Here is a 16,620-nt window from a genome sequence, read left to right on the forward strand (position 1 = left end):
AGAAGTATCACCCAAAAAAATCAGACACATCACCCCCCCCCCACCCACACACACCCAACGTACCCAGTAAAGGAAATAACCTCTAACTTGCACACTTATGTTGAAACACTCTTATGTTGGGTACCTCTCACAGACTATGAGATTCCACAAGGGACCAAACGTGATTACCAAAGAAAAAAGATAGATTTAAAAAAAAAGGATCAAACAAAGCTGAAATTTATGGAGGTAAAGCATACATATATCACTTAAAACATTTACTAGTTCATGAATTACAAGAGCAGACTCTTTAAATGACATCTTAATTCATAACAAAACAGAAGCTCTGAGAGCTTCATTCACCACTGAGCTCGCTAGAGCTAGACCAGAGCCAGAAGAAATCACATTCTCTCCTGTCCTCTCTCTGTCACATGCGATGATACCTCTACCTTAATTTCAATTTTTTTTTGCATGTTATTTTAGTTTAAAAAAAGGTGAAAAAGCAATTAATTGCAGGACACATAAAACCATAAAAATTCATAGTAGACACTTCCTCTACTGATCCCCCAAAAGCATAAGCAACTAACAGGGTACTGCAGAGCTAACAATCATTATACAGACTAAGCTATTCATTAACTAGGTCAGTGTTCTCTAAGGTTAATAATACACTTAAAGAGTATTGATTAGCATTATTTTCCTTTGTTAAAATATAATAAGTCCCCCCCGTCTCAATTATTTTCCTTCGTTAAAATATAAAAAGTCCCCCTGTCCCAATCTTATTGATAAAAAAACTTTTGTAGAAAAATTACTTAGGTACCTTTTTCTCTTCTAGCTCTGCTTTTAAAGATCCCAGTTCTTCCTGACATTTCTGTAGAGGAGAAATTTTTTGAAGCATCTGTTCCACCTGGTGATGCAGAGTACTATTCTCTCTAAAAAAGAACAATGCATCAATGTTATTAAACAGAAGTATCCATAGTGAATTACTAAACATATATACACTGCTAATGACATTAGATTTTTACTTCTAACTTAGAACAAAAAAAGAAATTAAAAAAATATTTTTCAATTCATTCCCTTTATTTATACCAATATGATCTTCATATTGCTTTTTATTCTTTAAGCAGAGTGGTTTATTTTTGATGAAGTATATCAAAAATTAACTTGAGAAATAAGTACAATAGATTCTAAATGTGCTGGAGAATACATTAGAGGACAACTTGCCAAACAACTTGGCTCTTCCAATCTTGAACTCAGCCTCATTTATTCAAATTAAGTAATAGGCAATTTGGTAACCCAGTTTATAGTGATGTTTTGCCTTCTTCTAAGTGATAAATGTAACCAGAGTATGAAACATTGCTAAAATTTTAAGTAGGACTATTTTAAACTGTTCAGAATAACACAAGATAAACAACTACATTAAATAATACAATTTATGTGGACAATACTAATTTGAGAGTAATAAGCTTTATCTCAGTAGCAATGTAGTCAGCACAAGTCACTGAAAAGTGAAACGGTAGGCTGTAAGACCTTAGAAATAAATTCATTTGAACAACTTAATAGAAAAATGCAAGACTTTTTATTATGAGCATCAAAGCAACATTCTATCTTATGGGTCAATGCTAGGTACATTTTCTTCAAATTTGTTTAAAAATTTGGTCTGATAAATGACTATCCCAAACCAACTACTTGCAAACAGATGATATTATCAACTATGACAACAAGGCTAGCTCACCTTCTTGCAAACTGCAGCTGTAAAACCTGTTAAAGAAAACTCTGAGAGTTTTTTCTTCTGATACTTGTCTGGGGACAAAACTCACTTTACAGTTATCTTTAATAATCTGTGTTCAATGCACATACAGGTAAGATCATAAATCCTAAAAAACAATACTCAGAGTTCCATCCAGAACAAAGTGATGTCCTTTTACTTAGTATTCCCATTTATCAAAACATGTATCAAAAGTTGAAATATCTATTTCTCTAAATAAAAACACAGGACTTTAAATAAATATATGACTGATTATAATTAAACTACAAGAATAAAGACAGAGCAATACGCAATAGAAAACACCTTGATTTGTACATATATCAAAAACCCCAAAGAACCTGTCCTTCAATTCTCAAATAGTCCAGAGAATAACTATAGTAAACAAGAGATATGTACTTACAAAAACTATATGTAACCAACTAGTAATTAGAAAATATAAAGACCATAAAATTTACATAAGCCCTCATTTTTACAATTTATACAATTTGATAACCTTATTTTCTCATCTCATATTGCCAGTAAAATATTCTAATACAGCAAAAAATTCTAAGTTTCATTTCCTATGAATTCCTGTATTTATATCACAATATAGCATATGCATGTTTGCAAAACATATGTCTGCATTCTCCTTTATTAGAATGTAACCTTCTCAAGGTGAAGAAGTATATTTTATTCATCCTAAATTACAGTAGTCTTTGCAGAATAGGAAATTTCAAAAAATATCTGATGAAATAAAATATATCCCCCACCCTTCAGAAAGAGGTGATAATAAACAATAAAAGTCAGAATTATACAGAAAAGAGCTGAAATAATACTGAATTATCCTAGTGTGGTTATTAAGAAACAACTTTCTCATCTTGAAAAAAAATGAGAAAGTCTATTGCTAATTTATTAGCAAAAGAAACCAAATTATATAAAAAGGCATATTAAACCAGTGATGCTGGCATTTCAAGTAGTAGAGCAAACTACTGCATACTTGAGGTATAACAAATACATATTTGGGGAAAATGCTCAATGTATTTTTAAGAAATCAGTACTTATCATGTCACAGAACAAACTTCTGGAATTCAAGAATAATCCAAAGTTGTATCCATTTAGAAAAATTATTTTGGTAATTTTTATTTTAAAATTTTTGTGCCAAATTTTAGAAGAGTAAAATAGCAATTTCCCAGTTAGGTTACACACGTAATTACCTCAAAAAGTTTATACCATTTCTCCAAAAATGATATAATGAACACATACTATCCTAATCTCGGAATGAACTGCCCATCTATTTCCCTATTTAGCTATCTAAAAGTAGTTGTAATAATTGTTTCTGCACAGCTTTAGCAACAAAATAAAGATATTATACTCTTGCAATAGCATGCATTTACAGCTAAAAGGACTGATAATTTCAATAAAGCACGAGAAAATTTTCAATGGCCTCTATTTTTGAATGTAAAAATTCAGATACTAAAAATAAATCAAAATAATATGTCTTGATTTTAGTACTCTAATCACACAAATTAGTTATGATGGTACCAGCACAAATAAATAATTGGTGATCACATACAAGTTCAGGTATGCCATAAATAATATTGAAGCAGGCCTCAGGTTGAACAGCAGAGTCTGTCTCAATACTGAAGAAGAACCTGAACCTCAGTGAATCCCTAAAGGTATGTCTTGTATGTAAGTTTATTTTTATGGGAGAAACAATATTTTTATGGGTGAGATTTAAATCAAGGCAACTGTTATCACCGCAAGATATGGAAGGATCAATTACATACATTTTTCCCCCTTGCTGAGAAAATATTTAACCAGAAGCTAACTACATTACAGGTGCTCAATAACATTTTTTGAACAAATGGTAACTATAAGAACCGCTTTGTGAATATAAAACTACACTGTTTCTATGATTTTAGATATACAAATCAATTCTCTACAAATCACAAAAATTAAAAAAAGTTGATTTCCCAACATTTTGAATGTTCTAAATGTGTACTTTTTGCAGATTCAAAAATAACATTCAGGGCCGGCCCGGTGGCGCACTGCGATAGTGCGCCGCTTGGGAAGCGCGGTGGCGCTCCCGCCGAGGGTTCGGATCCCACATACAGACCGGTTCCCGCTCACTGGCTGAGCGAGGCGCAGGAGCAACACCGAGGGTTGCGATCCCGTTGCCGGTCCCGGTCCGGTACGGGGGCGACACTGAGGGTTGCGATCCGTTGCCGGACACAGAAAAAGACAAAAAAAATAAAATAAAATAACATTCAAATAGTACTGCTGACCTAGAAAAACTGAGGATGAACATACAAAGCATAGCATTAGGCCAATATGAAAATAACATTCAAATAGTACTGCTGACCTAGAAAAACTGAGGATGAACATACAAAGCATAGCATTAGGCCAATATGAAAATAACATTCAAATAGTACTGCTGACCTAAAAATCAGATACTAAAAATAAATCAAAATAATGAGGGTTGCGATCCCGTTGCCGGTCCCGGTCCGGTACGGGGGCGACACTGAGGGTTGCGATCCGTTGCCGGACACAGAAAAAGACAAAAAAAATAAAATAAAATAACATTCAAATAGTACTGCTGACCTAAAAAAACTGAGGATGAACATACAAAGCATAGCATTAGGCCAATATGACAATTGCAAGGAGGTAAACACACAAGTCGGTGTGCCCTGAGAAATGCGCTCTGAAGAGGACCAGCAGAGCTTAGCATTTTATAATTACAAGAAGGAGGAAGAATCAAAGGAGGGAGGGGGAGAGAAAGGGGAAGAGAGAGAGAGAGGACAGCCCCTGATCAGGTATTCTATTGGTTGTACATGATGTATACTTTTGGGATGGTTGCTAGGTTACATCCTACTACATGCAGGAATCTAGGGTAAGGGTTACAAGAAGCATTCCAGGTTATTTTATGGCTTTCTGGTGCCATCATGTCTGTTTCCAAGGAACCTTATGATAAGGTTCTCCAGGACAGGTGGGCCTTACTACTGACATATCCCAGATCTCCGAAGGCACTATAATTTAGCTGACCTGGTCAGAGCAGATTTTTTTGTTATCAGTATCATATTCAGTTTCACATTATTCCTAATCCTAAAGAGCATATGCCACACATCCTCAGTATGAATGAGAAGAACCTACCCATTTAAAAGCTTGAGACCTTGACAAAATCAGAATCAGTAACAAAAACAAAGCCTGCTAGATCTCTTCATTTAAAAACTTTTCATTAAATTATACATTAAGAATAAAAGAAATAGCTGTTTACTGTGCATGGGAGAAGCACTCCCTACTTAGTCCGTAAATACTACCTTCCAAAAGATATCTATGAAAAATGATTCTCACATCTCCATCAGAATTATACACAAGTTAATTCCAAAATTCGAAAGAAAAAGCCAATAAAAGGATATCATCACATTTCTTCTGATATTCTGTTAACAAATTACTGCAACAAAGAAAAGAATTAGGTTACATTTTATCTGTAAAATATACTATGTTAAAATCATGTTTCAAACTATGCAAGGCAACCTCTTCCTAAGTTTCCTGAAACAAATTTATGCTAAATTAATTAATTAATTAAGATATACCACCTTAAATTCCTCAAAAGCACTGCATCGATACACAAGCTTTTAATTTAAAATCCCTTTAAGTACTATCTTGGTCTATAAATTCATGAGATTATTACATTTTTTAAAAACATATCTTGTGGGCCGGCCCAGTGGCGCACTGCTACAGTGCGCCGCTTGGGAGTGCGGCGGGGCTCCCGCCAAGGGTTCAGATCCCACATACAGACCAGCCGCTCACTGGCTGAGCGAGGTGCGGGAGCAACACGGAGGGTTGCGATCCGTTGCCGGTCACGAAAAAAGACAAAAAGGAAAAAACAAAAACAAAACCATATCTTGTATCTCATACCATGGCTATAAAATATTGTGAGGAAATCTGTAGTTCAACCCTAAAACTAAGAAGGTTTAAGATAGAAAACAGCTTAAAAAAAAAAAAAAGTTCCAGTTTAATAAAAACAACTTCCTACTAACCCAAAGGCCTGTGAACCACTAACAAAAGGTTAAAGTTGCTGATGGGACTCACAAGAAGTTATATTATAATCAGCACCATGTAGGCCTCAAATGAGAAACACAAGTTCTCATTTCAGCTCTAGGGGCCTAAAACCACCACCTGCTTCAGCCAGTTTGTCAGGTTTACCAGGTTCTGCCAAACACATGCAAATATACTTACTCTGTATTGATAATTTTTTGTTTCAAGGTAATTAATGCTTCAACATATTCATTTAAATTCTGAAAGAAAAAAGGCTACAGTCAGCTATTTATGTATTTATCATATATAATTACCGTAAATGTAATTACTTTCTAACATTTATACTGTAACATATAGACATATTACTCAACATGTTAATAAACACAGAAATATGTAAACCTATTATTTATATTGTGTATAAACATAAATATTCTTTGTGATCTCCAACCCATAATCTCTCTGAAACTCTTTCTTCATCTGCATGACAGCACTCCTTTACCAGCAAGGTAGTTGTGAAGATACTTTACTGTGGGGCTTAATTGCAGAGCTCAATAAATATTAACTATTTCAGTTCACTGATTAACTATTAATCATCGGTCTTCAATATGCATTGTTTCTAAAAGGATTTAAGACTACACAAAAAGACTACACATAAATTATAAGAAATGACAAAGAAAATAGCATGGGGGAGAAACAAACAGGAATATTAAGATGGGACAAAGATTAAGGAAAAAAATCATTTTATAAAGATCTATATTATACTTTAGGGACCAACCACAAATTTGGCTCTAAATTATTGCTATCAACTTGAAAGGGAAAACATCATTAGTTACACTATTCAGATATTTCTAAAATTTAAAAACAAACTGATTTTTTCTTTTAATTGACTTCTTTCCTCTAATGTCTCCTTTCTTCATCAGCAAATACTTCAGAAATAAGAACTTATTTAAACATGACAACAATAGCCTTTTCAGGAATAATTCAATAACATCATTAAGACTGTGCTCAATTTTCACTAATTATCCCAAAAGTCTTTTTTTAGATAATACAAATGACTTTGACAGTTACAGTTGTTTTTCCCTTGATGGTAATATCTGCATTTTCTTTACAGTTACACATGTAACATATCTGTTAACACAAAAAATTCACACATTAAAATATTTAAAGTAAAAAAGTACAGGTTTTCTTGTAACCCCATGACCTGTCAAAATTACTCTTAATTTTTCTGTTACCTTTCAGAACTATTACTTCATATGAGGGAACTTCAAAAAGTTCATGAAAAGATTCACATTGGGGCCAGCCCGGTGGCGCACTGGAGAAGTGTGCCGCTTGGGAGCGTGGCGGCGCTCCCGCCGAGGGTTCGGATCCCATGTGGAGACCGGTTCCCGCTCACTGGCTGAGCGTGGTGCGGGCGCAACACCGAGGGTTGCGATCCCGTTGCCGGTCCCTGGTACGGGCCCGACACCGAGGGTTGCAATCCCGTTACCGGTCAGTAAAAAAGACAAAAAAGGAAAAGGAAAAAAAAAAAAAAAAGATTCACATTGTCTTTCAATTCTATTTTCCTATGAACTTTCTGAAGTGCCCTCTTATGTAAATGCATTTGGATGTTCTCAATTTACCAATCCTCTATTGAAGGACATTTAGGCCCTTTTCAGTCTTTACCAACAACATACAATGAATTGTCTTGCCTATTCCTTTGTGAAACACTTCTATTTTTCCATAGCATAAAGTCCAAATCGTGATACTGCTGGGCCAGGATAAGTACTGATGTGTTTACTGCTGACACTGAACAAACAGCATGCCGCCCTCCAGAGTTCACCCACCCTGACCCACAGAGGGGGGGCGTTCCAGCTTCCAGCAACCTCACCAGCTCTCTACGCTGGAGACAGTTGTGATCTTTGATAATTTCACAGATACTTTTTATTAACATTTATTAGTAATACTGAGAGTTCTTCCTTATCACTTCTGGACATTCATATATATATTTTTAATAGCCTATTTATACTGTTGTTCACTGGTGTGGTTGCACTTTTCTTCTGAACTGTAATATCTGGGGGACAGTAACCTCTCATCGAATGTCACAAATATATACACACTTTTATAAATCGATCACTGAAATATACCCACACATGCATACAGAAGTTTTAAATATTCATCCACTTTAATGTGTCTTTTTTTAAACCTTTGTTTCCTGGTATCATAATTAGAAGATTCTATCCTACTGCAAAATGATAAAATCAAAGGATTCTGTATATGTTATTCTAGCACTTTAATGCTTTTTTGGTATGTAAACCATAACTATTCTGAAATTTATTCTTATGTGAAGTATATGTAGAGACTCTGAAAACACTATAAATTAAAAAGGCAACAAATAGACTATTCAACAGCAATAGTGTATTTGGCTTTCCACATTTAAAAGTTATCTTTTATTACATACAAAATAAATTCCACATAGACTACAGTGATAAAATTTTAATACCATCAGGCAAAATACAAGATAATACCTTCACAATTTCAAGGTAGACAAGGATTTCTTAGATGTTACACCAATACACAAGTTTGTTGATATATTTAACTACTGCAAAATTTTAAACTTCTACACGGAACTGGACACCATAAAGTCCGTAACAAAAATATGATAGTCTTAAAGGAATGTATTTATAAAATATAAAAGAGGGCCGGCCCGTGGCTCACTCGGTAGAGTACGGTGCTGATAACAACAAGGCCCCGGGTTCGGATCCCACATAGGGATGGCTGGTTCGCTCACTGGCTGAGTGTGGTGCTGACAACACCAAGTCAAGGGTTAAGATCCCCTTACCGGTCATCTTTTAGAAGAAAAAAAAAATATATATATATATATAAAAGAGACAATCTATAATGTATTAATAACTCTTACAAATCAATTATAGGAAGGCGAGTATATCAGTAGAGGAAAAACTGACACAAACTATCAATTCATAGATGAAGAATCTGGAATGGACAATAAACATAAAAGGTACTCTACCTTTTTAGCATCAGGAAAATGCAAATTAAAATGACAAAAATCTACTTTTCATCCACTAGACTGGCTGAGATAAAAATATTGGTAAGAATACAAGGAAAAGAAAATTCATACTATAGGTGGTAGTATTTGAAGAGCCATTTGGTAGCATATAATAAAATAAAAATACATATAAAGATAATTTTGTCTATTTCCAATCCTTATGCTCCTAACTCCCTCTATGCAAGTTTTCTATGTCTTTGGTTAGATTTTCTTCCAGGGTAACTTTTGTTTCTATCACTATCAGGAATGCTATCCTTACATTGTTATTGTTCTTTCTATTACATTTCCTAATTAGTTCTTATGGCTGTGCAGGATTATTACTAATTTTTGTTGATTACAGTAGACACGCTCATTTTATAACAATGTCGCTTATGAACACTATGCAAAAGAGTTCAATAAAATAATCATGTGCTGCATAATAACATTTCTGTCAAAAAGGACTGCATATACATTGGTGGTCCCATAAGATTATAACGACTACACCATATGGTCTATGTGTGCAGGTTATACCACCTAGGTTTGTGTAAGTACGCTCTATGATGCCCACATAAAGACAAAATCACCTAATGATGTATTCTCAGATTGTATCTGTCTCTGAATGATGCATAACTATATTTGCAAAGTAAATCCAGCAATGTTAAATAATGTATGTGCAGATTTTTTTGGATGTTCATATAAACAGTCATAACACCCAATGATGATGATAGTTTTATCCCCCCTTTACTCATATTTACACTTCATTTCTTGCCCTGGTCTTCCTGAATTTACTAAGGCTTCAGCACAATGTTGAATGGTAGGGGTGATAACAGGTGACCTTGTCTTAAATTGGAATTAAGTTTGCTCTGCCTCAAGTTTTTAGTTGATATCATTTAATCAGGTTATGAAATTCCTACACAGTTTTCTAAAAGATTTTTTTCATGTATGAATATTAAACTTTACCAATAAGTTTCTGATCTATTTAGTTTGTGTATTTTCCTCCTTTAATTTATTAATTGCAGTGGATTACAACAAACGTTGATGCAGCCTTGCATTCCTGTGATTAAAAATAATCACATAGTATGTTAACTCTATTTAAACAACTGCTGGATTCAGTTCCCCAATATCCTACTTAGGTTGTTTTATTTTTTCACCTACGTTCATAAGTGTTATGCCTATACTTTTTTTGCACTATGTCCAATATTTGTAACAGTGTTATACATGGCTTATAAAACTAGATACCTTTTCCTTGTTCAAAAAGTATAAGGATGAGGTAAACCATGAATAAATACCTCTATGCATGAATAATAGTTTCTTGGATGCAGAATTGCTGGGTCACCATCTGTTATGGGTTGAATCATCCCCACCCAAAGGCAAACTGAAGTCCTAATCCCCAGCCCTTCAGAACAACCTTATTTGGAAACAAGGTTTTTGCAGATATGATCAGGTTAAGATAAGGTCATACTAGATCACAGTGGGCCCTAATCCAGATTTCTGGGCAAAGAGTGTAGATACATGCATCTGCTTTCATTCCCTTCCTAAAACCAGCTAAAGCTACAGTTTAGAGGGGTTTTTTTGTTTGTTTGTTTTCTGAAAGGGCAAAACCAGAATGAGGAGAACAAGATAAAAACATTGGAAAGCAGATTCCAGTGCGCTGATATAGCATTCAAGAAAGCCAGCAGTGGGGGAAAGTGAAAACCAACTCAATTTACACTGCAAAATTTCAACAAGCTTAAGAACCAGTGACATGGCTTCTTCTGAGAGAAAGGCGTAGAGGGGATGGATCTAAAATAAGCACTAGCCTAACATAAGCACTAGCCTAACATAAGCACTAGTTGCAAGGTTTCTGATAAGCATTTAATTTAAATCCCCAGCTTTCCACCAGGCCTTGGGGAAATTGCTCCTCCTCCATCCAGCAGAAAGATGTTTGCTTTTTAAAGAAAGTCTCTGACAGGGACACCATGAACACTTGAGGCACGTATACTGTACCAAAAGCAGAAGGATTAAGTAAACCTCAGTACAATGGTCTGAGACTTGCCGCCTGTTCTCCCCATTAAGCTCCCAAATGGTGGCAACCAGTCCTTTTGTCCACTAAGCAGGAGAATAGAAGCTGAGAAAATCTACCCAGCCTAGAGATAATATCTAAAGGTACTGACACCAGATATTCTTCAGTCAATAAATGGCCCACCCCTACTATCCTGTAGTCAAGTGCAGAGTCCAGAATCCCCACACACTGAGAATTTGTAGGCCGCATATTACCCAACACATGTGAAAAGTCAAGGATTTCTGAACACAAGACGACGTAAACCTGCAATGTGAAAGAGGGAGACCAAAACAAGCAAAAGCAGCTTGAAGTAAACAAAAACTGAGAAAAAAACTAAAAAAATATTTATTAATATGATCTGAGATAAATGATGTTACATTCATAAAACAAGAAGCCATTTTTAAAAGGAATATTCAGAGCTCTTAGAAATTGAAAAAAAAAACTTAAAATTAAAAACATGAATACCCACTAGGACAGCTAAAATTAAAAAGTCAGACAATAACAAGTGCTGACAAGGATATGGAGAAATTAGAACCTTCACACATTGCTGGTGGGAGTGGAAAAGGTGCAGTTACTGGGGAAAACAGTTTGGCAGTCCACGTTAAACATAATCACCATATGACTCAGCAGTCCCACTCCTAGGTATATAACCAAGAGAATCAAAAACATATGGGCAAGCTGAACTTGTACACTAATATTTATAGCAGCATTATTCACACAAGCCAAAAAGTGGACATAAACTAAATGTCCATCAAAGGAAGAATGGATAAACAAAATGTCATACAGCCATACAATGGGATATAACTTAACAATAAAAAGTGAATGATATATTGGGCCGGCCCGGTGGCGCACTGGATAGTGCGCCGCTTGGGAAGCGCGGCAGCGCTCCCGTCCGAGGGTTCGGATCCCACGTACAGACCGGCTCCCGCTCACTGGCTGAGCGAGGCGCGGGAGCAGCACCGAGGAGTGCGATCCCGTTGCCGGTCCCCGGTCCGGTACGGGGGCAACACTGAGGGTTGCGATCCGTTGCCGGACATGGAAAAAAGACAAAAGACAAAAAAAAAAAAAAAGTGAATGATATATGGGGCCGGCCCGGTGGCGCACTGGATAGTGCGCCGCTTGGGAAGCGCGGCAGCGCTCCCGTCCGAGGGTTCGGATCCCACGTACAGACCGGCTCCCGCTCACTGGCTGAGCGAGGCGCGGGAGCAGCACCGAGGAGTGCGATCCCGTTGCCGGTCCCCGGTCCGGTACGGGGGCAACACTGAGGGTTGCGATCCGTTGCCGGACATGGAAAAAAGACAAAAGACAAAAAAAAAAAAAAAAAGTGAATGATATATGCTACAACATGGATGAGCCTTGAAAACATTATGCTAAGTGAAAGAAGCCAGACACAAAAGGACACTATTCTATGATTCCATTCATATGAACTGTCCATAATAGGCAAATCCATAGACAGAAAGCAGAATAGTGATTGCCAGGGACTGGAAGAAGGGACAGAGAATGATTGCTAATTAGTAAGGAGTTTCTTTGAGAGGGGGGGATGAAAATGTTTTACAATTAGTGGTGATGGCTGCACAACTCTGTGAATATAATTAAAACCACTGAGTTGTACACATTAAAAGGATGAATTTTATATATGTGAATTATATTTCAATAATGCTGTTATAGCTAAATTAAAACCAGGAAAGCAGAAATAAAAGACTCAAAATTTGACCATAAAGTTGGAAAAAAAGTCTCAGAAAATATAGCAAAAACAGACATGAGAAAGAAAAATAAAAACAATCAGAGTGTTAGTGCAAGACGTGCCACATGTCCAACAATAAGAATGCCAGAGACAGAATAAGGAAAAGATGGAGAGAGAATCAAAGAAATACTGATATTCAGGAAAAATTCCCAGAACTGTAGCCAGAGTTTCCAAATTGAAAGGGCCCAGTATATGAATTCAAATATGATCAAACCATACAACATCAGCACAATATTTCAGAACATCAAGAGACAAAACAAAGATCCTAGAAGGATCCCAAGGGAAGAATAAAAGGAAACAAGTCATATACAAAGAATCTGAAATCAACATGACTTCAGACTTCAACAGCAACATTGAAGACCTAGAAAGCAAGCCATCAAAATTTTGAAGGAAATCTAATTCCAAGGTAAAATTCTGTACAATAAATATTTTCAACTGTGCAGTCTCCTCAAACTTACTTTCCAGACATCCTTTCTCAGGGAGGCACTGAGAGTTGTTAACATACTCCACCAAAACAACGGAGGAAAGCAAGAGGGAGGACCATGTGGGGCAGGACATACGGCTGAGGGGGCCCTAGGACGGCAGCTGCACACCGGTCAGAGCAGGTCTCAAGGCTCAGGAGGGAATTTTTCCCTTGAGAAGAAAATGATAAAACTGGTGGGAATGAAAGCATTAAACGGTATTTACACCTCACTGGCAGAGAACTACAAGTGAATGTAGCTGTTTTTTGTCATGCATTTATTTTTTATTGTTTTACTTTTATTGTTTTATTGAAACCATTGACTATACATATTTGTGAGTACAGAGTTGACTATCAGCATTTGTCTACAATATGTGATGATCAAATCAGGATAGCTGGCATAATCGTCATTATAAAAGGTGCTCATTCTTTGTGTCCATTGACCAATTTCTCCCTAACTTCCCTCCTCCTTTGCCTCCTCTAATTACCACATTTCTGTTCTCTCCTTCTCAAAGTTCAAGATATTATCATGTTTGTTGTTTCTTTTTTGTTTCTTTCCTTCTCTTAAATTATTACTTTTTAAATAGAAGTGACTCTTCCTCTTTTTTTCCCATTCTCTTTCCAGTTCTTTGCTACTCTATCGCATCTTCCCTACTTTGCTTCCAGACGCCATTCTGTAATGTCAAGTACTAGGCCAGAGACATTAATGAACCCTCAGGCTCTAGAGTCATACACATCTGGATTCAAATTCCAACACCATTTTATGACTGAGTGATCCTGGGCAAAATTACTTAAGCTCTGTCTGCCTCAGTACTACTTCCAGTATTACAAATGGGAAAACTGAAACAAAGAGCGGGTAAACATCTGGCATGCTAACCAGATTAAACAGGATGGGCCATATAAAGTGTTCAATCCAGTCCTGACAGACAGTAAGCATTCATTAATATTTTCAGGATGAAAAGCTGAATTAAGGATATAATCATTAATCAGGCAAAACAAAAATCCATGCAGGAGAGGAAAAGTAATAATTTAAACCAGAGCTTAGCTCTCAATAACATAAAGTCATAACAATGTCACTACAAATATTGATCTAACTGAAATCAAAACTACACTGAGAGGATGGGGAGAGGAGGGAGATGCTCAGGTATAGTGGAGGACAGGGCAGGAAGGGCCCACTCCTCCCCTTCCAAAGTCAGAAATCGTCCAATAATACCTAAAACTGGAAAAGCAGGAAGTAGCAATACAAGTCTATTATTTAACAATTATAAAGTTCATTATAAAACACACTGTGCAAGCAACTAAACATGACTATCTCTTGGAAAGGGGGGAATGGGTGGGCTGAAAGCTGCTGGTTGTCTTAACCACTCTCGTATATCGAGCTGTCTTTTTAAACTATGTTCATGTATAACTCCGAGAAAAGTAAAAACTTAAACTCACAAAACATAGCATTAAACAAGGAAGGAAAAAAAAAGAGTCATTGATTCCACAGCACTGCAGTCCCTGCCTAACATTATTTCCTAAGGCTGGGTTGCATGTCAGCTTGAATCTGATCAGATACTGCAATATCCTAATAAAACATTTTTTTTTTTTCCCATCTCTGGTGGCCATCACACCTTATTCTTCCTTCATCACCTACAGCCCCCAGCAGTTCCCAGGCCAGCCTGCCATGACGCAACTCTTGGCTCACTACCCATCTCAGTTGGTGTCTGCCCCATGCTTCAAAGCAACCTGTGCACACTGACATCAGGGAGCCGTCGCCAGGCTGCATGTCAGCCTCCACCCTCCTTTGGTGCCTTTCTAAGGAGCAGCCCATTCCCAGCCCGTTCACCATTCACCAGTCCCACCCATACCACACCACACCACACAGCTCCATGACCACCAGCCGCAGCCACAGCTACCCACCACACCTACCAGGAGCCTGCTGCAGTTCTTTTCAGCATCAGGTGGGGGGGGGGGGGAGCCTCACACCTGCGCAGACAGCCAGCACAGAACCTGTTCCACCCAAGTGCCCTGACAGGCATGCTGTCACCAGGACCTTCTGCCCAATCCCCTCAGAGCAGCTTCCCCTAACCAGCCACTGTGTGTGCCCCCCCATGCCCACCAGCAGCTGCCCCATGGCTTCACCAACATGGCCCATATTACCCAGGACCATGTCCAAACTGGAATCACAGCAGCCCTGCCCCCTCACACTGGGGCTCCAAACCCAACCCAAGTGCTGCTACTGCACCCACCCCAAAGCCATGGGGTGCCCCAGAGTAGGGTGCCTTCACTCGCAGATTCCACACCCTCACCCTACCCCTACATCAGACACCCCCAAGAGGAGCAGCCTGACCAGATGCCTGGATTTCCAGAAGCCCATGACAGGATTCTCCAATCTCATTCCTCCCAGCAGGTCTCCCCACCACTCCCCAGAGAACTGAAGATTGTCCTGGCCCTGACCTAAGACCTCCATGAGTGGAGAAGTGATCTTTGTCTCTTCCCCAGCAGTTCAGACCAGTCCCAGAACCTAAGTCCCCTTTTCCTCTAGGGGGAGCTGAGGAATTCTTGGCAAGCACCTTGAACGGGAGGGGCTTCAAAATGGGCAAGGCCAGGGTCTGGGGTGGGGGTAGAGGTTCCTGTTCTACCCCTGCCCATTCCCACCCAATCCTGCCCTCCCATCCTCTCATCTGTTCCCCCGCTGGAGAAGAGGGATCTTTTATTTTCTATTATTTATGACCTCAGACTTGGGCCCCCTGTTCTTTCTTTCCCATTAACTTAAGTGACCTGAGAGACACACAGATGCCCCACAAGGACGGTTGGACAAGGACTTTCACTTTTTATTACATAAAAATATTTTAAAAACCAGTCAGGTTCAAATACCATTTATGTGGTTGAAACCAAGGTCTCTAAACAACGAACCTTAGAACTGTGAAAGTTCTGCAGGCGTGCCTGGGAGGGGGTCACTTAGGGTCCCTTTCTGAGCCACATTCATTCATGCACATACAGGTTCTAAAGGAAGTGAGACTCAAGTGTTTCCTCTCCAGGAAATGCTACCATGCTGTGTCTTTGTTATTGCTTTTCTTCCAGCAATCCTGCTCTCCTCTTCTGGAACTTCTATTATATTGTCTATTAAAAGCTGAGATTTATTCTCAATTCTCTCTTTTCATTCCTAATTACAATCTTTTGGTTTTCTATGCCCTCTGGGTGATTTCCTCAAGCTATTTCCTCAATTCCCAAAGCAGCCCATTCTCTTACTCAAGACTTTTTGTTACTCCTTTTCTATAGCAGACTATTTTAGTTTTATCCATACACTATCCTCCTGAATGTCACTGTGAATACTACTGCACATGTCCCTTTCCTTTCCTGAGCAAGGAGAATCAACACAGTGGCTGAGTACACAGGGTGAGGAGGGGGCAGCAGAACAGCCTTGGCAAGGAGCAAGTCAGTAGGACTTGGGGCTGAAAGGAGGTGGACTGAAGAGATGGCCAGTGCAGTTGGGAAAATGGCTGTACTAAGCAAACAAGTAAAATATATAGATAATATAGCAAGTAAGTAAATATATGGATGATAATGGGATAAGTAGATTGCATAAAAAGTAAATATGTATATAGAGGAG

General features: G+C 37.9%; 1 protein-coding gene across 1 annotated transcript in view; it reads right to left on the reverse strand.

The window, feature by feature from the left end:
* ICE1 (interactor of little elongator complex ELL subunit 1) overlaps nt 1-16,620 on the reverse strand; it is a 68,701-nt gene that overhangs the window by 46,325 nt on the left and 5,756 nt on the right. The window contains exons 2-5 of the mRNA XM_008574714.1: nt 5,960-6,018; nt 5,137-5,171; nt 1,709-1,727; nt 794-905 (exon numbers count right to left, since the gene is read on the reverse strand). Of these exons, the coding sequence (XP_008572936.1) occupies nt 794-905; nt 1,709-1,727; nt 5,137-5,171; nt 5,960-6,018 (225 nt within the window). The remainder of the gene's footprint in view (nt 1-793; nt 906-1,708; nt 1,728-5,136; nt 5,172-5,959; nt 6,019-16,620) is intronic.

The sequence above is a fragment of the Galeopterus variegatus genome, unplaced genomic scaffold (genome assembly GCF_000696425.1).
Source record: "Galeopterus variegatus unplaced genomic scaffold, G_variegatus-3.0.2 Scaffold1091, whole genome shotgun sequence".
Classification (NCBI taxonomy): Eukaryota; Metazoa; Chordata; class Mammalia; order Dermoptera; family Cynocephalidae; genus Galeopterus; species Galeopterus variegatus.